The sequence below is a fragment of the Pseudomassariella vexata genome, assembly GCF_002105095.1.
Source record: "Pseudomassariella vexata strain CBS 129021 chromosome Unknown BCR38scaffold_6, whole genome shotgun sequence".
Lineage (NCBI taxonomy): Eukaryota > Fungi > Ascomycota > Sordariomycetes > Amphisphaeriales > Pseudomassariaceae > Pseudomassariella > Pseudomassariella vexata.
The window spans coordinates 983,573-1,005,368 of NW_024467961.1; the positions used below are offsets into that span (position 1 = coordinate 983,573).

Below are 21,796 nucleotides of genomic sequence, written 5' to 3' on the forward strand. Positions count from 1 at the left end.
AGGGTCCACATAGAACCCAAGCGAGAATGAATACTCCAATATTCTTGGCACATCTGAAAGGTAGATGCGTTCGCTTACCGCTCTAATAAACCAGATTAACATGTTTTCGAAGACGAGTACAGCAACCTATATCAAACTGAAACCAAGTGACCCCCACGAAAATGGGGAGAAGCTTCGAACCAAAACATGGGAAACTTTGGGTTGCGATCAACCCACTTCGTCAGCATCTGTATATATTCCCTTCACCCTCCCTCTTTTTTATTTCCTTTGATTCCTTCTGAGAATGCACCCTCTAAGTTACCTTCACCCCGAATAAAGAAAAATGGAACTAAAAACAAGTCCTGCTAGCTAACCCCGATGAAGGCTTCCTATATTATCTTCAAAGGCGCTGGAAGCAAAGAGACAGGTCGTATTTAAAAGTGGGAAACGGGCTTTCCTAGCATGGCAGACTTCAATTTCCATCACTTCCTTCTATTTCCTAAATGGATGGCTTGGTTACCATCGTGTCTCGGGAACACATCGCTATACCGGTCGAGTGTGTATCTTACCCTAATCGTTGTATTCACCGAGGCATGTACCTCTTTCAACGAAATATTCCCTGGATTTACCCGATTTGTTTTGCTTTACCTTCCTGCGATAAAGGTAGATGATGATAGCTAATCTCTGATGCGGTACTGGGGAATATACTTTATCTTAAAGGCCAACGCGACTATGTTTTGTCGTAGTAATATGTAGTCTAAAGTTTCTTGAGGTTATTGGTCGAAATTGAATATTCCCAAGTGACTTGATACATAAAACCCGGTGGATTACCAGAACGTGTGACTTTTAGGTTATGTGCTCCTTTGCCTTGCTTTTCATTCAGAGTTCATGTAATGATCGTCACTGATGGTAAAGAGAAGGACCTGGTTCATATGCTCATAATTTCTAAACTGAGGTTTAGTTCTAGTGTATTAGTTACATGGATGCAACGCTTGTCGCTTAATGCAATGTGTGATGTTTCGTAAGTGAGCGAGTCAGTATCTGGGTTTCTAAAGCAACGCCTGTTGGTATCTTCCATTCCGGAATCTGGACTACTCTGTCAGTGCCCGAAATGCCTGAATACTCCTCTTCGCCTTATTGATGTTTGAAAGGACTTGGGCCACTGGGTGTGAACTTGTCGCTTTGATGTGCTAACTCGGCTCAAATCATGATGAAGATGGAATGTGGTTGTGGGTCAAAGATATTCCAGCACACTTCCGGGCCAGAAGACTTCGTCCGGGTAAAAGCGTACGAGGGGATCTAACCGTTGTTGGTTAATGTGCACCAATTGAAGATCAATTATAAATGAACTTACTTCTGAAACCCGTTCTGTAGGCATAGATGTAGTCTATGACCCAATGCTCCAATTGCACCGTCCCCGGCCTGTGCCCATGCTTAAACTCCCATTGATTGAGCTGCAGAATGTCATGTAAGCCTATCAATGAATGAACCTTGCACAAAACCAACTCACCATGCCTGTCAGGCGTTCATAGCCTGGCAGTTCATAGAGCCAAAGACCCCAGCACTCAATATGCTTCAGCGTGAACATCACCTTCATCTCGACGACAGCATTGCGTTCAGACAGGACCTTGAGCAACTCTCTAAGTACCTTGATCCAGATGAAGCCACTGCCTTCTCTGCCCTCACCGAGTGCGACCCGAAATTCGAAGTATTTGATGTTCTGCAGGGTGGTTTTGCTGACGAAGTGGATCAGAGGAAGGGGGCTAGCATTGCCCATTACCCAGGGAGGGATGCGGTCGAGGATGAAGTAGCGTGAGCGTAATACGCCCAGTGCTTCTCGAGTGATTCGTTTGCACAGCAAGAGGATTGTAGGTGTGTTGAGGTGGGGTTTGACCTGTGCATTTTCCTTGCCCTTGCCCTTTCCGTTGTCCTGCTTGTCCCTTTGAACATAGTATGTGTCGTATAACTGACGGCAGGTGGGGTAGTCGACACAATATTGATATATCATGTTACGGATCTCGGATGGGAAATTGAGGAAGGAGTGGCGACGAGCGTTCCTGGAGTGGGGTGGCTTGGAGGAGACGGAGTCCGTGTCCAAGAGGCATGGTGGGAACGGGGCCGAGACAGAGGCGGCGATGCGGGGCGGCAGGAGGTGGGGTGGCTTCGGCTCCGGCAGCGAGTTCTCGGCCTCGAGCTGGGCTCGACCTGCTGGGTCCTTGCATCGCTTGATGACTTTGTCTTGGCCGCGCTGGAGAATGGCGCGCCAATAGTAGAATTCGGTCAACGTTTCCAGCTCCATGTGGTCGAACATGTTCGGAACCTCCCGGGAATGAAGTGAATGGGTTAAGGAGTGAGGGGTGGGGGGACTAGCCAAGGTTGGCCGAAGTCCGAGGTGAAAGGAAGGAATGTAATAGTTGACCCAAGTAGTATATCATGGGACGACTGGTTGGGTTAACCGGAATAAGGCTCCTACCGTTTCATACGCAAGCAATGGCTTTGAAACCCCAAGCCAGTATTGCAGACTAGTGGCAGATTTCCTTTGCTGCGACTGCTGCGATTTCTGCTCGATAAGGTTCAGTCGAAGCCGCACGTTGGGTGTGGGTTTCTGCGATGGATGCAGATGGGTGGTACTATGTACACTGAGTTGGTCATGCAAAAGTAGACAAGGCAACGAAGAATGAGGTCGAAATGGGTCCAGACTCACCTGCTACTGCTGCTGTCCGAGTCCGGTCAATTGCAACCCGTCTAGTACGAGCTGAATTGGTGGGAATCCCTCACTGATGTCCAAGTATGACAGGTCGCTTGGCAGCGAAGCAGTTTGCTCGCTAAGTTTAAGATTTCAAACGATGCCAAACACACAACACACCTTTGAAGGCCGAGAGTGTTGGTGTGTCTTCTAGTCGAGACACGAAGAAGCACCGGCCACCACCATCAAGGTAAAATTGTAAATAAATTAAGTCGAGTGGACGCGAAGAAACCAACCAAAAACGAAAATGCCAACAGTCAGACCCTCTTCCGCAGGTCGAGAATCAATAAGAATTTGTCTGACGTGCCTACCCATTTGACCTGTCTGTTCGTGACACCCAACCCCAAACCTGACCGACCGATCGAATTATCGATGCACGTTTTGGGCTGCACCATGATGGAACCTGCCTCTAACTGTCGGTGCTGCAAGGAAACTGTTGGATTGCCGCCATGTTCTGTCTGCTATATCTGATAACTCTCTACTAGACTCTACCCTGACTGTGCATGGACAATTACCATGACGAGGCGCCTGGTCCGGTCCGGCCCTGCATCCTTCTAGTGCGGCCGTACAACGTCGCCAGGAGCCATTGGTTCATCAGCCTAGATCCCCTAATAAGGTTGGTTGCTTGTTGATTACTTCTAACGAACTCACCTGTATATAAAAGTAAAGTGTGAGAAGTGAGAGCTGGGCAAAAAACCGGGCTTTCGCAACATGCCAGATCCTTGAGCCAATAATACGTCGGGATATGAAAAGCTAGGGATACCCACATACCTACGACCGTGCCTGATGAAAATAGTACATATTTTGGGCAGTTCCTGCTTTCCAATAACGCGGTCGCCGTAACGCACGCACGCAACTTCCTCATCAGAGCATGTAATGTATTACTGAGCGTTTGCAAGTTGTCAGCTGATATACTTATTATTCCTACTATTTTAGTCGGTCCTCATGGCATAGCTAGGATGACAGCTATTAGAGTTGTCCGTCCTACTTTAGTGTTCAAGTGCATGACGCCGGTTCTTGCAGGGCCTAGGTTGACCGCTGTGCTGCGAGGTCGCGTCAGACCAAAACAATCCTAGCAGCCTATGATCGAAACGGGGCTGGGTGATAGAAATTCCCGTTCGGTCTTGGCAGCACTTGCTGGATCCCAGCACCCATGCCCCCACTGTCATCCATTCCCGACCGTTCCCATTTCTGCTGTTCTCTCCCACCTGCCCACCCGGACTTTGTCATTCTCAGCACACACCCGTGTGAAGATCGTGATATACCTACGCCTCCCGCCTCCCGCCTTTCACCGTCGATCTGCTGCCCACATCAAGCCAGGGTGGACTGGACTTGGGCATCCATCAACCCCAGCTGCTGTGGTCGGCTGTGCAGTCAGTTCGCGGTCGAGTTGGCATAGTATTTTTGAGTCCATAGTCGTTTTCCTTTCATCCGTTTTAATTTTTGATTTTCTTCTCCTCCTTTCCTCTTCCTCGAGCATGTCGACCTTGGGTCAGCCCGGGTCCAATGCCCACAATGCCCACAACGCTCACAGCCATCCTGGCCTCACCTTTCCCCAGGTCAATGGATTAAGACGTGGATACGCGTCCTCGAACTCCGCAACGCCGGCCAAACCCTCGCCGACTCCTCAACAACATCAGTCACCGTACCAGCCCCAGCAATATACGCCCCAGCAGCCTCCCCAAGGCCAATATCCTCACCATCTCTTCTCGAGCACCACGCCGTCCCCCGTGCCCAATGTCTCCAACGTCCAGAACGTGCCCAATGGCAACTCTAGACATACTCCCAACCAGGCACATGCCGCCTCGGCCGTGGCGGCTGCTGCCCGCCAACGGGGCGGTACCCACCGGCAGATACAACAGCAGACGGGCTCTCAGATGGCATATCTCCAACAGACCATGAATCAGCCAATGCCTCCCCAGGCACAACCGCAGCAAGTCCAACAGGTGCAGCCTTTACAGCAACAAACCCACCAGATACAGCAGCAACAACAACAGCAGCAGCAGCAACAGCAAGTCCAGCAAGTTCAGCCTGTGCAGCAGCAACAACAGCAGCCGCAGCCAGTCCAGCCGGTCCAACAGGTTCAACAACCCCAGCAAGTCCATCAACCAAATGACAACAACTTGATGTCACAAACGCCGCCTCACCCTCAGGCCCACGCGCAAAACCATGCTCAGAATCATGCCCAGGCCCATCCTCAGCAAGTTCATCCACAGGCTCACCCACAGGCCCACCAACAGAACCGCCCGCAAGCGCATCCCCAGGCCCATCCCCAGGGTCACCAGCAGACTCACCCGCAACCACACCCGCAAGCTCATCAGCCGCATCCACAAGCCCACCAGCAGCAGCAACCTTCGCCGCTGCCACCACAGCCGACTCCGCAACCGCAAAGCCAGCCTGCACCTCCGCCTCAGCCCGAACCCGCGATCCAACCGCAAGATGCTCACAATGACGATGACATGGACATTGATAGCCAGGATGAGTCTGGAGAAGGGGATAGGTCTATGTCACCCAAGCTCATTGAGGGAACGCCGTTTGTCCCAAGGCATCCCATGGGCAACATGATGTCTGCCCCACCTGAAGGAGGCAGTTTTTCCAGCCTTGAGGCGGTTCACAAGCACGTCATCTCATACTGCACATCAGTTGGCTATGCGGTTGTAATCGGAAGATCAAAGAAGACGGTTCCGGGCTTGAAGAAGGTATTGTTCGTTTGTGATCGTGCAGGCAAGCCCCCTAGTCGTGTGAGCCCAGAGCAGAGGAAGAGGAAGACATCATCTCGAAAATGCAATTGCCAATTTGGCTTTTTCGCTATTGAGCAGCGAACGCAGTGGACTATTCGCTACCGTCCGGATCCCATCCACCTTGAACATAACCATGGCCCAAGCGAGAGTCCCATTCTTCATCCCGCAGCTAGAAAGCTGGACAGCAAGATGGTAGCGGCCGTGAAACATTTAAAGGAGTCTGGTAGGTGGCAAAACCAACCATAGCTCGGAACACCACTAACTACTCCAGGTATTGGCGTAACCCAAACTCTTGAAATTCTTCAGCAACAGAATCCCCACACCCCGTTGCTACCTAGGGATATTTACAATGCTCGCGCGGCCATCAACCGCAACCCTCAAAAGGTTGAGGCGGGCATCGCCGAGCAACGCCCGGCAATCTACAGTAAACCGGCACCGACGCCCGAGGAGCGCATACGATCAGACTTGCGTAGGGAATTGCAGAAGGCGAAGGACGAGCTTGCCCAGGTCAAGGAGGACAGCAAGAAGGAGGTGGAAGATTTGAAGGAGAAGCTCCGCGAGAAAGACAAACTCATTGAAAAGTTCGAGATGTTCATCGATATCTGCAATGAGCGGGTCATGGTTCAAAGACAAAAGCTTGCCGATCCGGCCGACGGCAACGGAGAGGCCAGCGGAAGCAGCAGTTAGGAGCCTTCCCAGGGCTCAAACGTTTGTCGAACCCCTGGCATGGAGGGTGTCGATGGGAAGGCACGGAGAGCGTTGGCGTCTTGGTTTTCGTTTCTAGTGAGCAGCGGGCGTACAGGCATCTGTAATGGCATTGCAGCGGATCATGAGAACTGGCGATTTGGGCGTACGGAAGGAAATCGGCATTGTTCGTATTGCATCAAGCTAAAAAGCATCATAGGCGGCATCGAGCTGACGATTTTCCAGTCAAGGACTGATCTATAGGTTATGAAGAGTGGTTGAAGTTTCTTGAGAAGTAAGTCACACATGAGATCGGGCCAAACAGACACAAACAAATTCCACGCACCTCTGGTTTGTGCATATGATATCTGAGACATGGCCTAGAGGAACGAACTGCTTGGCCCATTGCTTGAAATAACTGCGGCAGAAAACGTCATTTGGTGAATGCTCAACTGTTCATACTAAACTTTCTCTGAGAATACTTCTATAGTATGTAGTCTAATGATGTTGATGAGTCTCCGTGCCGACATGGGATTTGGAAAGCTTCAAAGTAACCTCCTATCTCGAACCTGTAAGACTGTGCGTGAAGTATCCCAGTATCTTTTGGGGATGTGAGGCTGAGCTACTTGTACTCGTGCTTTGAAATAAATCCTGAAACAAAGTGACGAGTAACATACCAAAACATGAGCATAAACCTCCAACAAGAATGACACCGGAAGATTTTCATAGGTATTTGGTAGCCAAGCAACTGTATCCCGGCATCACCGCATAATGTGTTCTCAACAGACGGTGGTGTGTTTGCAAGTGGGCTTGATATGCCAGTTCACAAGCTCAGGCATGCTCTAAAGATGCACCCCCCTGCATTGGCACTGGGAAGCGGCGCACGATCAAAATCAATAGCCAATCAGAGACGACAGGACAGCTTGCAGGTGCAGGAGGTGGTCTTTGTGTACCCTGCCTGCAGTCGCGCTGGGGCGCGCCGCCCGTCGGCGTTCTTACTGTAAAACAATATTGACGGCAACGGCTTGTAATACCATTTGGTATCCGCCGACGCAATCTCTCAACCGCATCCCTCGTTTTGTGATTTGCAAAGACCGATAAAACCGATTGACGACAACACGGTTGGCCGACGAGAAAGAAGAAGACATCCCGACCCGACCACGTTCCTTTGCTTTGTCTTCGCATAGACAAGTCGTCAGAGCTTCCAATCAGGGTCCCCCGTGTCTGCCCTGATTCCCTCCCCTATCTCGTGCCGAGGGACATGTTACCGATGCTACCATCGATGACTTTGTAAAACACGACGCGAATCCCCTTCGATTACGATCGCCATGATGGAGACTGCGGCATCGCCCTTGACGCCGCAGGACTCTGGCACCAGTGGCATCTCCCCCGAGTCCTTCAGCGCCGTCAAGCCCAAGGATGTAGTAGAGCACCTGGCTTCTGTCGTCACCATCGCTCTTGGAGCTACCCGCCAAGATCTGGAAAGAGATGGCAACCTGCTCTCAGATGCAAACAAAGCCGACATAGTGCAACGATGTGCGCGGTTCGCAAGTGACTCGCAAGTCGCTCTGTACATCCAGAAGGAGGTTGTGCCAAGGCCTGATGAGCCCGATGGCCCGGCAGACAATGGTACGTCGGCTCTATCAAAGCATGGCCAAGGAAGGATACTCACCATGCAACAGAGCCGCCCACGTATACCTATACCATCGCATCCGAGATCACCTATTCGCCGACGACCATAGCCTACCTGGCGCTCCTCAAACGCCCCCAAGCCATCGACCCCTCGCTGCCTCTGACCTCTCAGATCCAAATCCAAACGTTGCCCGGTGCAGCTTCCCTCAGCAACGCTGTTGCCGAACAAGGCCCTTCTGCTTCGCCCTTCGAGATTCTTCATACTATTCTTCATAATGTGTACGCGCCCTACTTCGATGCCAGCACCAAGCCTTCGCAGGCTGTCAACGGGGCCAGGAGCCGGACAGACGTGGATGCGAAGACTGGAATACCCATTACCAAGAAGCGCATGACGGAGCTAGAGTTGAGCTTGCTGCATCTCCAGCAGAACGTCGAGATTCCAGAACTTTCGCTGCCTTTTCACCCCGTGGTACAAGAAGCTCTGGATAATGCTACCGCCCGCAGCGTGAAGCCGACGACCGACTTGATATCCTCGAAGCTCCTATCCGACAGTACCTTCATGAACAACCTACAGTCCAACGTGAACAGCTGGATCAAGGCGATACAGGCCGTCACCAAGTTGACTAAGGACCCCGTCACAAGGACCGCAACGCAAGAGATCAACTTCTGGTTGTCAATGGAGTCTGCTCTGGAGGGTATCGAAGCCCAACTGAGAAGTGAAGGTGTGGCTCTCACACTGGAAATTCTCAAGCATGCGAAGCGTTTTCAGGCGACCGTCAGTTTCACTGCCGACACCGGCTTGAAGGAGGCCATGGAGCTAGTACAGAAGCACAACCAGCTCATGCGGGACCTGCCCCTGGACGAACTCTTGTCTGCTACCTCACTCCCCAAGGTAAACGATTCAGTTATCCAGATTTTTGCCCACATCAACAAGAAGATGAGATTCAGCAACTACCCGATTAAGAGGACTCTGGATCTTGTCGAAGCTATCTCAGCCGATCTCAAGGACGTGATGCACCGTCTCTTGCCCGGATCCGAGCTTGTGGATCTGGAGTATGAGGACTTCAAGAACCTGATGGAAAAAGCAGACGATATCTTTAAGGGCTGGGAACTCCAGGCCAAGGAATTCACCAACATCGCCCGTGAGACCATGAGACGGAGACAGGAGAAGTTCATACCCATCAAAGTCAACCCGAAACACAGCGAGCTACAAGCTCGCCTCAAGTACATCGACACGTTCCGCGACAACCACGAACAGCTTCAGCGTACGATAGCTATTGTACTTCGGCCAAAGGCGACTGCCAGTGGGTTGAACGCAGAACCTACCACTAACGGTGCCTCCCTTGTGGAGGAGATGGGTGATGTCGACGCTATTGAAGAAGTCAAGCAAGCTTGGGATGCACTTAAGAATGTCGATTTGCTTGACGTGTCCGAAGAAGGAACTCAGAGATGGGCCAAAGCAGAGAATACCTACAACGAGCGTACGACTCGTGTGGAGAACTCCATCATCGCTCGACTGCGAGACCGCTTGGCTACGGCCAAGAACGCCAATGAGATGTTCCGCGTGTTCTCCCAGTTCAACGCGCTTTTTGTCCGACCCAAGATTCGAGGTGCCATTGCTGAGTACCAAAACCAGCTCATCGACAACGTCAAGGAAGCAATATCAGCTCTCCATGAACGCTTCAAGCAGCAGTATGGTCACTCGGAGGCTCACGCCATGGCTCAGCTGCACGATCTCCCCCCCGTGTCTGGTGCTATCATCTGGGCTCGTCAGATTGAGCGTCAGCTTGATGGGTATATGAGAAAGGTCGAGGATATTCTCGGCACCGACTGGAAGCAACATGCTGAAGGCCAGAAGCTCCTGGCCGAGAGCGAGCTATTCAAGAAGAAGCTGGACACCCACCAAATACATAAGGCCTGGATTGAGGATGTGCAGAGGAAGCAAATCACCATATCGGGTCGTCTGTTCAACATCAACAAGATCAGGGCTGCCAACAACGCCTTGGACCTCACTGTCAACTTTGACGCACAAATTATCACCCTTTTCAAGGAAACGCGAAACCTAACTTGGCAGAACTTCAATGTGCCTCACTCCGTGCATAACACCGCGAAGGAAGCCAAACGAGTCTATCCATATGCCGTCAGTCTCATGGAGAGTGTGCGCACATTTGCCCAAACCACGCGGCAGATATCTGACATGTCCGAAGTCTCCATCTTGCTGAGCGGCTACCAGGACGACGTTCATAGTCTGATTGCCAAGGGTGTGCCTCTGAAGTGGCAGACATTCCTCGACACTTATGAAGTCCATCAGAAGCAACCATTTGCTAATGGCAGCCTTGAGCAGTTTGGAAGGCAAAGCGCCGGGAGCAAGCACGTATCCTTCGTCCGCGAATTCGCTGCGGCTGCGTCGTTGCTCCAGGCGAAGACGATCTCCTTGGCTACTGTCCATGCGACCGTCCAGAAGGCACTGAATGAACTGGCCACTTGCCCCTACGACGCCTCTGAGTTCGAATCTCGGCTTCAAATTATTCAAGAATGTGTCGATAAGCTGAACTTGGAGCAGTATGTCAACCTGGGCTACTGGGTAGAAAGGATGAACGAGCGCATCAAGATGTCCTTACTCGTCCGCCTCCAACGTGCGGTCGCGGCGTGGGTGGAAGCATTCGAGGATGACCAGGATGCCAGAGACCCGTCTCGCTGGACTCAGCTAGCCCCATCTGGGGAACCCGTGAAATCCGATGCCCCGGTGATGCAGCAGCTTGTGCATGAAATCACCATGCGCAACCAAGTCATCTACCTTGACCCGCCTCTAGAATTTGCAAGGGCCAGCTGGTTCCTCCGCTTGCACGAATGGTTGGGAATTGTCTGCAATCTTCCCAAAATCAAGGCTTCCCGATACCAGATGAGTTTAACGTTGAGCACCGCAACTCAAGAGGAGGTTCGTTTCGCAGAATTGCCCAGCCACTGCACCGAAACCTTGTCGAGAGTATACACCACGGTTGACAAGAAGCTGTCTCACATCGGCGAATATGTCGATAAGTGGTTACAGTTCCAGTCCCTATGGGATCTCCAGTCCGAACAGGTGTATGAACTCTTAGGAGACGAGCTCTCGAAGTGGTTGCAATTGCTGCAAGAGATCCGAAAGACGCGGGCAACGTTCGATACTACTGAGGTCAGTCGTTCGTTTGGCCGCATAACCATCGACTACGAACAGGTCCAGACCAAGGTGAACTCCAAGTATGACCAATGGCAACATGAAATTTTGGTCAAGTTTGGCAGCCGCTTGGGCACTCGTATGCGAGAAGTCCATGCAGAGATTGAGAAGGCACGAAAAGATTTGGAGGGACAAAGCCTTGAAGCGACCTCGACAGCACAAGCCGTGCAATTCATCACTATCGTCCAATCTTGCAAGCGCAATGTCAGGGCTTGGGCGCCCGAAGTTGAAACTTTCCGCCAGGGGCAGTCTACACTGACCCGGAACCGATACCAATTCCCTAATGACTGGTTAGATGTGCAGCAGGTTGACTCTCAATGGGAATCCCTCAATGAGCTTCTTGCCCGAAAAGCGAAGATTGTGCAAGACCAGACAGATGCTCTCAAAGCCAAGATTATAGCTGAAGACAAGGTTGTGCTAGACAAGATCGCTGAGATAGCCATACAATGGAACGAAGAAAAACCGGTTTCTGGTACCATTGCACCAGAAGTCGCCTCGGAAACACTAAGCAGCTTTGAAGCCCGCATCACGAAACTACAAGCAGAGGCCGACATGGTGTCCAAAGCAAAGGAGGCTCTCGACCTTGCGGCCAGCCCGGAGTCATCTCTGGGCATCATATTGGAAGAGGTCCAGGACTTCAAATCCGTCTGGGCTGCCCTGTCAACAATCTGGAAGAGCCTGAGCGAGCTTCGTGAAATCCTTTGGGGCAGTGTTCAACCCCGAAAGATCCGCGGTTCCATTGATGGTCTAATCAAAATGACCAAGGAAATGCCGAGTCGGATGCGACAGTACGCCGCGTTTGAGCATATCCAGACCATTCTTCGCGGACACCTCAAGGTGAACAGCATACTCAGCGACTTGAAGTCAGAGGCCATCCGTGATCGCCACTGGACCAAAATCTGGAAAGAGATCAAGCCTGGGCGACGATACTCTCCCGTGTCCATGACATTGGGCGATGTTTGGGATCTGAACCTAGTTGCCACTGAAGTTATAGTCAGGGATATCATTACCCAGGCCCAAGGCGAAATGGCATTGGAAGAGTTCTTGAAGCAAGTGAAAGACACGTGGTCCAACTATTCATTAGAACTTGTTGCCTACCAAAACAAATGCCGGCTCATTCGTGGATGGGACGACTTGTTTGCCAAGTGCAGCGAGAACCTGAACTCTTTACAGGCCATGAAACATTCGCCCTACTACAAGGAGTTCGAAGAGGAAGCTTCGTCTTGGGAGGACAAGCTCAACCGGGTCCACGTGCTGTTCGACGTGTGGATTGATGTTCAACGCCAATGGGTGTATCTGGAGGGCGTCTTCACTGGCAATGCCGACATCAAGCATCTCCTGCCCATCGAATCATCGAGATTCCAGAACATCAATAGCGAGTTCATGGCGGTCATGAAGAAGGTGTACAAGTCGCCCATGGTCGTGGATGTTCTGGGCATCGCTGGTGTGCAAAAGTCGCTCGAAAGACTTGCCGAGCTACTAAACAAGATCCAGAAGGCGCTTGGTGAATATCTGGAAAAGGAGCGAGTCTCGTTCCCTCGATTTTACTTTGTTGGTGACGAAGATCTACTAGAGATGATTGGTAATAGCAACGACACCATGCGCATTGCCAAGCACTTCAAGAAGATGTTTGCCGGTCTGAACGGCTTGATCATGGACGACGAGACCATCATTTCTGGTTTCACCTCGAAAGAGGGCGAGGAGGTTCGCTTGAAGAAGGAGATCTCCCTCGTCAAGACACCGCGCATCAACGATTGGCTCACCCTTCTCGAAAATGGTATGAAGGCTACCCTTGCTGAGCTGCTTGCCGAAGCCATAGAGGCATATACCCCTATCTTCGAATCCGAGAACATCGACCAAGCTGCCTTGAACACATATATGGCAACATTCCCGAGTCAGATTGTGGTACTTGCCATCCAGGCTGTATGGACAACTGCTGTAGACAAATCTTTGAGTGAAGGGGGCCAGACTTTGCAGACCATATTCAACAGGGAGGTCGAGGTTCTCCGACTTCTCGCGTCGACTGTGTTGGGCGATCTTGAGGTGATCCACCGGAAGAAGTGCGAGGCACTTATCACGGAATGCGTCCACCAAAGAGACGTGATTGAGAGGCTCATTACCCTCAACGCCAGCTCTACCACATTCTTCCTTTGGCTTCTTCAGATGCGGTACGTCTACGAGACTCAGGGTGACTACTTGCAGCGCCTTCACATCAAGATGGCAAACGCGAAGCTGAACTACGGCTTCGAATACCTTGGTGTCCCTGACAGATTGGTTCGCACACCACTTACCGATCGCTGCTTCCTTACCCTTACTCAGGGCCTCTGCCAGAGGCTTGGTGGTTCGCCCTATGGTCCAGCTGGTACTGGCAAAACCGAGTCCGTCAAGGCTCTCGGTGTCCAGCTTGGTCGGTTTACCCTCGTGTTCTGCTGTGACGATACCTTCGACTTCCAAGCCATGGGCCGCATCTTCCTCGGTATTTGCCAAGTGGGAGCTTGGGGATGTTTCGACGAATTCAATCGTCTGGAAGAAAGGATTTTGTCAGCCGTTTCACAGCAGATCCAAAACATACAGCTTGGTCTTAAGCAAGGTGCTGAAGACAATAACTCTCAAATCGAGTTGATCGGACGTCAACTCCATGTCAACGAGGACACAGGCATCTTCATCACTATGAACCCAGGTTATGCTGGCCGATCCAACCTGCCTGACAACTTAAAGAAACTGTTCCGTAGTGTAGCTATGTCCAAGCCGGACAAGGAGCTCATTGCCGAAGTCATGCTCTACTCCCAGGGCTTCAACCAAGCGAAGCAGCTGTCTAAGCAAACAGTGCCGTTCTTCGACCAATGTGCAGCCAGGCTTTCCAAACAAGCCCATTACGATTTTGGACTCCGTGCTCTGAAGAGCGTTTTGGTCAGCTCCGGTGGTCTGAAGCGTGCCCGACTTCTAACCAGCGATGGCACAATTGGTGCGGAGGAAGTTGTTGAACCAGAGATCATCGTCCAGAGCATTAGAGAGACGATCGCACCGAAGCTGGTCCGAAGCGATGTTGATATTATGGTTGACGTAGAAAGAAACTGTTTCCCAGGTGTTCAGTATGTTCCTGCCAGCTTGCAAAAGCTGAGGGAGGCTATCCATCGCCTTGCGGATGAGAGACACCTTGTGGTGAACGACACCTGGATGACCAAGGTGCTTCAGCTGTATCAGATCCAGAACATCCATCATGGTGTTATGATGGTTGGCAACTCCGGTTCTGGAAAGTCTGCCGCCTGGAGGCTCTTACTCGATGCCATGCAGCAGGTCGAGGGAGTTGAAGGCGTCTCCCACGTGATTGACTCCAAGGTCATGTCCAAGGAGGCGCTCTACGGAAACCTTGACTCGACAACGAGAGAATGGACTGACGGTCTTTTCACGAGCATCCTGCGTAAAATCGTTGATAACCTTCGTGGAGAGGATACGAAGCGTCACTGGATTGTCTTCGACGGTGATGTTGATCCTGAGTGGGTCGAGAACTTGAACAGTGTCCTGGACGACAACAAGCTCCTCACCCTGCCGAATGGTGAACGTCTCAACCTTCCGTCAAATGTCCGAATTATGTTTGAAGTTGAAACGTTGAAGTACGCCACGCTGGCTACCGTTAGTCGATGTGGTATGGTCTGGTTCAGCGAAGATACCGTGACGCCAGACATGATGGTCACCCACTACCTAGATGGCCTCCGAAAGGTTGCCTTTGAGGACTTGGATGAAGACACCGCTGCGGCTGGTCAAAGTCCCGTAAAGGCCCTGCAGATCCAGAGCCAGGTCGCCGATCTCCTCGAGGCTCATCTCACAACCGACAAGTTCATACATGCTGCCTTGAAGGAGGCGGAAGGTTTCAACCACATCATGGATTTCACTGTGGCTCGTGTTCTCACTACGCTCTTTTCTCTCTTGAACAAGGGCGTACGTGACCTGATTGAGTATAATGCTCAACACGTCGACTTCCCGCTCGACCCTGAGCAGATAGAGGCGTACATCTCCAAGAAACTTCTGCTCGCTCTAGTTTGGTCGTTGACTGGCGACTGCCCGTTGACCGATCGAAAGACATTCGGCGACAATGTTGCCGGCCTGGCCAACTTTGGGTCACCGCCTCTTGATGGTAGCAGCTCCCTTATCGACTTTGATGTGTCCCTGCCCAGGGCCGAGTGGACGCCTTGGCAGAACGAAGTTCCCTCTATCGAGGTCAACACACATTCCATCACACAGACTGATGTAGTTATCCCCACACTCGATACGGTCCGCCATGAAGATGTTCTATACTCGTGGCTGGCGGAGCACAAGCCTCTCTTGCTATGTGGTCCTCCTGGTTCCGGTAAGACGATGACTCTCTTCAGCGCTCTGCGCAAGCTGCCAAACATGGAAGTCGTCGGTCTCAATTTCTCAAGCGCCACGACTCCTGATCTGCTCATTAAGACCTTCGAACAATACTGCGAGTACAAGAAGACCCTGAATGGTGTCATGCTCTCACCGACACAGATAGGCCGCTGGCTTGTCATTTTCTGCGATGAAATCAACCTGCCTGCCCCTGACAAGTATGGAACTCAGAGAGCTATCTCCTTCCTCCGCCAGCTAGTAGAGCACAACGGCTTCTGGCGAACATCAGACAAAGTTTGGGTCACGCTCGACAGAATCCAGTTTGTTGGCGCCTGTAACCCGCCTACCGACGCAGGCCGTACGCCCCTTGGCCCCAGGTTCCTCAGACATGCGCCCCTCATCATGGTTGATTATCCTGGCGAGCTGTCTCTCAACCAGATCTACGGCACGTTCAACTCTGCTATCCTCAAGCTCGTCACTTCACTTCGTGGATACTCTGAGGCTCTTACCTCGGCCATGGTGCGATTCTACCTTGAGTCTCAACAACGCTTCACGCCCAAGATCCAGCCTCACTACGTCTACAGTCCTCGTGAACTGACACGATGGGTGCGTGGTGTGTACGAAGCCATTCGACCTCTTGAAAATCTCACAGTCGAGGGACTGATCCGTATCTGGGCTCACGAGGCACTACGGCTCTTCCAGGACCGTTTAGTTGCTGAGGAGGAACGAAAGTGGACCGCTGAGGCTGTCAAGAGAATCGCGATGGAGTACTTCCCTACTATCGATGAGGAGAAGGCACTAGGCGGCCCAATTTTGTTCTCCAACTGGCTTTCGAAGAATTATGTCCCAGTAGACCGGGAACAGTTGCGCGATTTCGTCAAGACTCGTCTCAAGACTTTCTGTGAGGAAGAAGTCGACGTCCCTCTCATTCTATTCAATGATGTGCTCGAGCATGTCTTGCGCATTGACCGTGTCTTCCGACAACCTCAAGGTCACTTGATCTTGATTGGTGTTAGTGGCAGTGGCAAGACCACGTTGTCGAGATTTGTTGCTTGGATGAACGGCCTGAAGGTCTTCCAGATCAAAGTGCATGGCAAATATTCTGCGGAGGATTTCGATGATGATTTGCGAGAGGTCCTCCGCCGCTGTGGTTGCAAAGGCGAAAAAATGTGCTTCATCATGGACGAATCGAACGTCCTCGACTCGGGCTTCCTGGAGAGGATGAACACCCTCCTGGCCAATGCTGAAGTCCCTGGCCTGTTCGAAGGGGACGATTTTGCCGCTCTCATGACGGCTTGCAAAGAAGGCGCGCAGCAACAGGGTCTGTTGCTCGACTCGCAAGAGGAGCTTTACAAGTGGTTCACCAGCCAAATCGTCAAGAACCTCCATGTTGTCTTCACCATGAACCCTCCTGAAGACGGTTTGTCCTCCAAGGCAGCTACAAGTCCAGCCCTGTTCAATCGTTGCGTGCTGAACTGGATGGGTGACTGGTCTGACCAAGCTCTCTTCCAAGTTGCCCATGAGCTGACTACCAGGGTCGACCTGGACAAGCCCAACTTCACAGCTCCGGATACCATTCCCGTAGCATATCGGGGACTTACTCTACCGCCGTCTCACAGGGATACTGTTGTCAACTCCATGGTCTACATCCACCATTCCCTCCATCGCTTCAACGCGAAACTACAAAAGCAACAGGGCAAGATCACCTTCCTTACTCCTCGTCATTTTTTGGACTTTGTTGCGCAATACGTCAAGCTGTATAACGAGAAGCGTGAAGATCTCGAAGAGCAGCAACGCCATCTGAACGTCGGTCTTGACAAGCTTAGGGATACCGTCGAAAAAGTCAGCGATCTCAGAGTCAGCTTAGCTCAGAAGAAGACTCAGCTTGCACAGAAGGAGGCAGAGGCCAATGAGAAACTACAACGCATGGTGGCAGATCAACAGGAAGCCGAGCAACGCAAGAACACGTCTCTCGAGATCCAATCAGCTCTTGAAAAGCAGGACGCCGATGTAGCAGAGCGTAAAAAAGTCGTGCTCGAGGATCTCGCTAAAGCCGAGCCCGCTGTCGAAGAAGCCAAGGCTGCCGTCCAAAACATCAAGCGCCAGCACTTGACGGAAGTCCGTTCTATGAATTCTCCACCTGACGCCGTTAAAATGACGATGGAGGCAGTATGTTCACTTATCAAAGGATCATCGGTAGCCGACTGGAAGGCTTGCCAGGGTTTGATTCGCCGTGATGACTTCATTGCTTGCATTGTCAACTTTGATAATGAGAAGCAGATGACCAAACCCCTTCGAGCAATGCTTCGAAAAGAATACATGACCCGGCCCAAATTCAACTTTGAGACCGTCAACAATGCCAGTAAGGCTTGCGGGCCTCTGGTCAAGTGGGTCATAGCCCAAGTTAACTACTCGGAGATCCTCGATCGCGTTGGACCCCTGAGGGATGAGGTGGAACAGCTTGAAGAGCAGACACTTCAAACTAGGGCCGAGGCCAAGGCCGTTGAGAACAATCTTATCAGTCTGGAGCGCAGCATCGCAACGTACAAAACGGAGTATGCTGCTCTTATCAGTGAGAGCCAGGCTATCAAGACGGAATCGGAACGCGTTGAGTTCAAAGTGAACCGCAGTGTCAAACTACTCGATAGTCTCTCCTCCGAGAGGACTCGTTGGGAAGATGGAAGTAAGTCTTTCGAGACCCAAATCAGTACATTGGTTGGAGATGTTCTCGTTGCGGCCGCTTTCCTTGCCTATAGTGGCCTGTACGACCAGACTTTCCGAAAGTCCATGATGGACGATTGGCTGCATCAGCTTTCCCTTTCAGGTGTCGACTTCAAACAGCACAACCCCATCACCGAATACCTTTCCACCGCAGACGAACGACTGGCTTGGCAAGAGAACACACTTCCCGTCGATGATCTGTGCACCGAGAATGCCATTATTTTGAAGCGGTTCAATCGATACCCCTTGATCATTGATCCTTCTGGCCGTGTCACACAGTTCCTGCAGAAAGAATGCAAGGACCGCCGACTCACGGTGACAAGTTTCCTGGACGACTCTTTCACGAAACAGCTAGAGAGCTCTCTACGGTTCGGTAATCCCATCTTGATCCAAGACGCGGAGCATCTGGATCCCATTCTGAATCAAGTCCTGAACAAGGAGTATCAGAAGACGGGCGGCCGTGTCCTTATCCAACTTGGGAAACAGCAGATCGATTTCTCCCCTGCCTTCAAGATATACCTCTCTACCAGAGATCCATCGGCTACTTTCCCGCCAGACATCTGCAGTCGGACGACATTTGTCAACTTTACCGTCACGCAAAGCAGTCTCCAGACCCAGTCGCTCAGTGAAGTTCTGAAATCCGAAAGACCCGACGTCGATGAGAGGAGGTCAAACCTAATCAAACTTCAAGGCGAGTTCAAGGTGCATCTGCGACAACTGGAGAAACGTCTGCTCCAGGCCCTCAACGCATCCCGTGGCAATATCCTAGATGACGACAATGTTCTCGAGACGCTCGAGACTCTCAAGAAGGAAGCTGCTGAGATTACCGTCAAGATGAGCAACACCGAAGGTGTCATGGGCGAAGTCGATGAGATCACGCAACAGTACAAGAGCATTGCTAGTTCTTGCAGTTCCATCTTCGCTGTCCTTGAACAGCTGCACTATCTGAACCATTTCTACCAGTTCTCGCTGCAGTACTTCCTGGACATCTTCCACTCGGTTCTCCGAGGCAACAAGAATCTCGCGAATGAAACGAATCATAACGTTCGCCGCGATACCATCATCAAGGACCTGTTCATTAACGCCTTCAAGAGGACTGCACTTGGCTTGCTGCAGAAGGACCGCATTACCCTAGCCATGCTTCTCGCGCAAGCATCTCCCTACAAGATGGACAAGAGCCTCATCGATACCATCTTGGATGGTCGCACAGAAGGCAAGGATCTTTCCACAGAGGTGGGCGCCAGGGATGAAGCAATGGTGAGGGCGAGAAGAATGGGCATTTTCAAGGACAAGCTGGATGAGGTGCCGTCTGCGGCTTGGGACAAGTTCTTCTCTGAGGAATTTGCCGAAAACTTTGTGCCCCAGATCTGGGATGCGAATGCGGAGCCGCTCGACCAAGCTCTGCTCTCTCTCCTGCTTGTCAAGCTCTTCCGTCTGGACCGATTTGTGCCCACTGCCGAGCGTTTCGTCACCGCTGTCTTCGGTAATGATTTGTTTGATGTCGTCGAGGATCTGCAGCAAATGGTGGTCGAAGCCTCCTCAACCAGACCTGTCTCGCTGGTATCAAGCCCTGGCTTTGACGCAAGTTACAAGGTTGACAACTTGGTCGAGCGAATGCGCGTCCGATGCACCAACATTGCCATGGGTTCCAACGAAGGACTCACCAGTGCCGACAAGGCTATCAGCAATGCCGCGCAGGTCGGCAACTGGGTCTTGGTCAAAAACGTTCATCTCGCACCTACCTGGCTCCAATCCCTCGAAAAACGCATGGAAACTCTCAATCCACACTCGAGTTTCAGACTGTTCCTGTCTATGGAGTCCAGTCCCAAGATTCCCGTCAACTTGCTGAGAGCGTCCCGCGTGCTCATGTACGAGCAGCCTGCTGGTGTCAAGGCTAACATGAAGGATTCGATGGCTTCACTCTCGACAAGGGCGAGCAAGAGCCCAGTCGAGAGGACGAGACTGTACCTGCTGTTATCTTTCCTACATGCTGTTGTGCAGGAACGTCTGCGCTATGCTCCCAACTTGGGTTGGAAGGGCTTCTGGGAGTTCAACGACGCTGATGTAAGTCCTCACATACCCCCGATGCACAAAGATGTACTTTACTAACGCTACCAATAGTACGAATGCTCTGCTTTCGTGATTGATACTTGGGTCGAATTCGTCGCCCAAAGCCGTACCAATTTGGCACCCCAAAACATCCCCTGGGACATGATCCGCTATTTAGTGCGCGAGACGTACGGTGGCAAGATTGACGACGAGGGCGATTTCAACCAGTTGACTCAGCTGGTAAACACGTTCCTACAGCCTGCAGCCTTCGAAATTGGCCACAAGCTCGTCGAAGGAACAGAGAATGAGGGCGGGCTCGAGGTGCCCAGCGGCACCAGCCTGCAGGAGTTCATGGGTTGGATTCACAAGTTGCCCGAAAGAGAGCCGCCCACATATCTGGGGTTGCCCGCCAACGCGGAGAAGCTGCTACTGGTTGGTCTTGGACGAAGCTTGGTTGGAGACTTGAAGAAAATTGGCGAACTGCTTGATGAGGGCGAGCAGTCGATTGGTGATGTTTAGATGCAGTGCGTATGGAGCTAAGGCCTATGTAAAGCTAGTGCATTGTCAGGACGAGATGGAGATTGTGTCTCGTTCTACCTCGCGGAGAAGGCGTATCATCGGTGGATCATCGGCAGTGTTCATCGTTGTCTAGACTAAACCTTGGGTTGGGGTGGCTGTCGTCTTGCACTGATACCCCAGATTGCCTTTTGTTTTCGTTTTCTTGTGTACGATGGTCTGGTGCTTGATGTACTTTGAGATCACCTGTATGTCATAGATTTTGATAGACAGGGGGGGATTGCACTTATACAATGCTTGATTACTTCTGGATGGTGCCTTGACGTGTTTTAAAACGGTGTAAACCATGGGCAAGGACTATGGGTATGAGAGAGAAATGTCTTGTGTGAGCTGTGAACACACGTTATTCTGTTCGTTCAGGGATTGCGGTCAAATGCTGGTTCAAACTTGAGATAGACCGCGTCTACAGGTGCCTGTCGAGTTGACGCACACTACACGGTTCATGTGACCATGGCTCTCAACGATTGCCCATACCGCACATCAACTTACTGAAATATAATAACTCTACTTCTACAACTCTAGTTGCGGTGTATGTAGTCTTGGGTACAACGGTGGAACTGCATACTTGACTTCAATTCGAATGCTACACAAATGAATAGTTACTTGCTTTTAGAAACAGCTTTTCGAGAAACAGATGTACGTCGCTTTCAGCAGCGAGCAGAGAATTCCTATTATTCATTATATCAGAGATGCAAGCTGAACATCCTGAGTATCTTCTCTCCATTCGGTAGCTTTAGTGCCAGTGAAACTGTTTGCTGGCCCTCGGTGGTCATAGGCTGGGAGGCAGCGTGGCCAGGAGTCTATGGATATTCTGATAACCAATGCCCACAAAAGATTGACCCCCTCAGTCACAGGACCTTGAGGTGGTGTTTTTGCGGGACATGGTAGATGAACGCATGACCACGTAACGCGGGGCTTTCCGTGTGTGTGCTACGACGGAGAGGAGCACAAAAAGGGCATTGTCATGCAGGCATGTATCTGTCAGCTGCTTACGAGTAGTCAGAACTAGTTTCCAACGGCAATCGCCGTTGGAGAGCTTGATAGGCCAACGACATACTCTCTCGAGGATCTCGGTGGAGGTTGAGTATCCACACGCGCAGAAAC

The 21,796-nt window shown here is 51.4% G+C and overlaps 2 protein-coding genes across 2 annotated transcripts; one reads left to right on the plus strand and one right to left on the minus strand.

The window, feature by feature from the left end:
• Positions 1-902: 902 nt before the first annotated feature.
• Positions 903-2,109, minus strand: BCR38DRAFT_431734 (uncharacterized protein). Its single transcript, XM_040860123.1, has 3 exons — positions 1,490-2,109; positions 1,334-1,433; positions 903-1,278 (listed from the first exon to the last, which is right to left on the minus strand). Exons 1-3 carry the CDS (start codon positions 1,985-1,987, stop codon positions 1,214-1,216), a joined length of 663 nt encoding a protein of 220 aa, XP_040716205.1. The 5' UTR covers positions 1,988-2,109; the 3' UTR covers positions 903-1,213.
• A 5,064-nt stretch (positions 2,110-7,173) lies between these two features.
• On the plus strand, positions 7,174-20,939 carry BCR38DRAFT_190187 (dynein heavy chain, N-terminal region 1-domain-containing protein). The gene is made up of 3 exons (XM_040854001.1): positions 7,174-7,779; positions 7,833-20,131; positions 20,189-20,939. The coding sequence occupies exons 1-3, from the start codon at positions 7,479-7,481 to the stop codon at positions 20,633-20,635; spliced, it is 13,047 nt and encodes a 4,348-aa protein (XP_040716206.1). The 5' UTR covers positions 7,174-7,478; the 3' UTR covers positions 20,636-20,939.
• Positions 20,940-21,796: the final 857 nt, after the last annotated feature.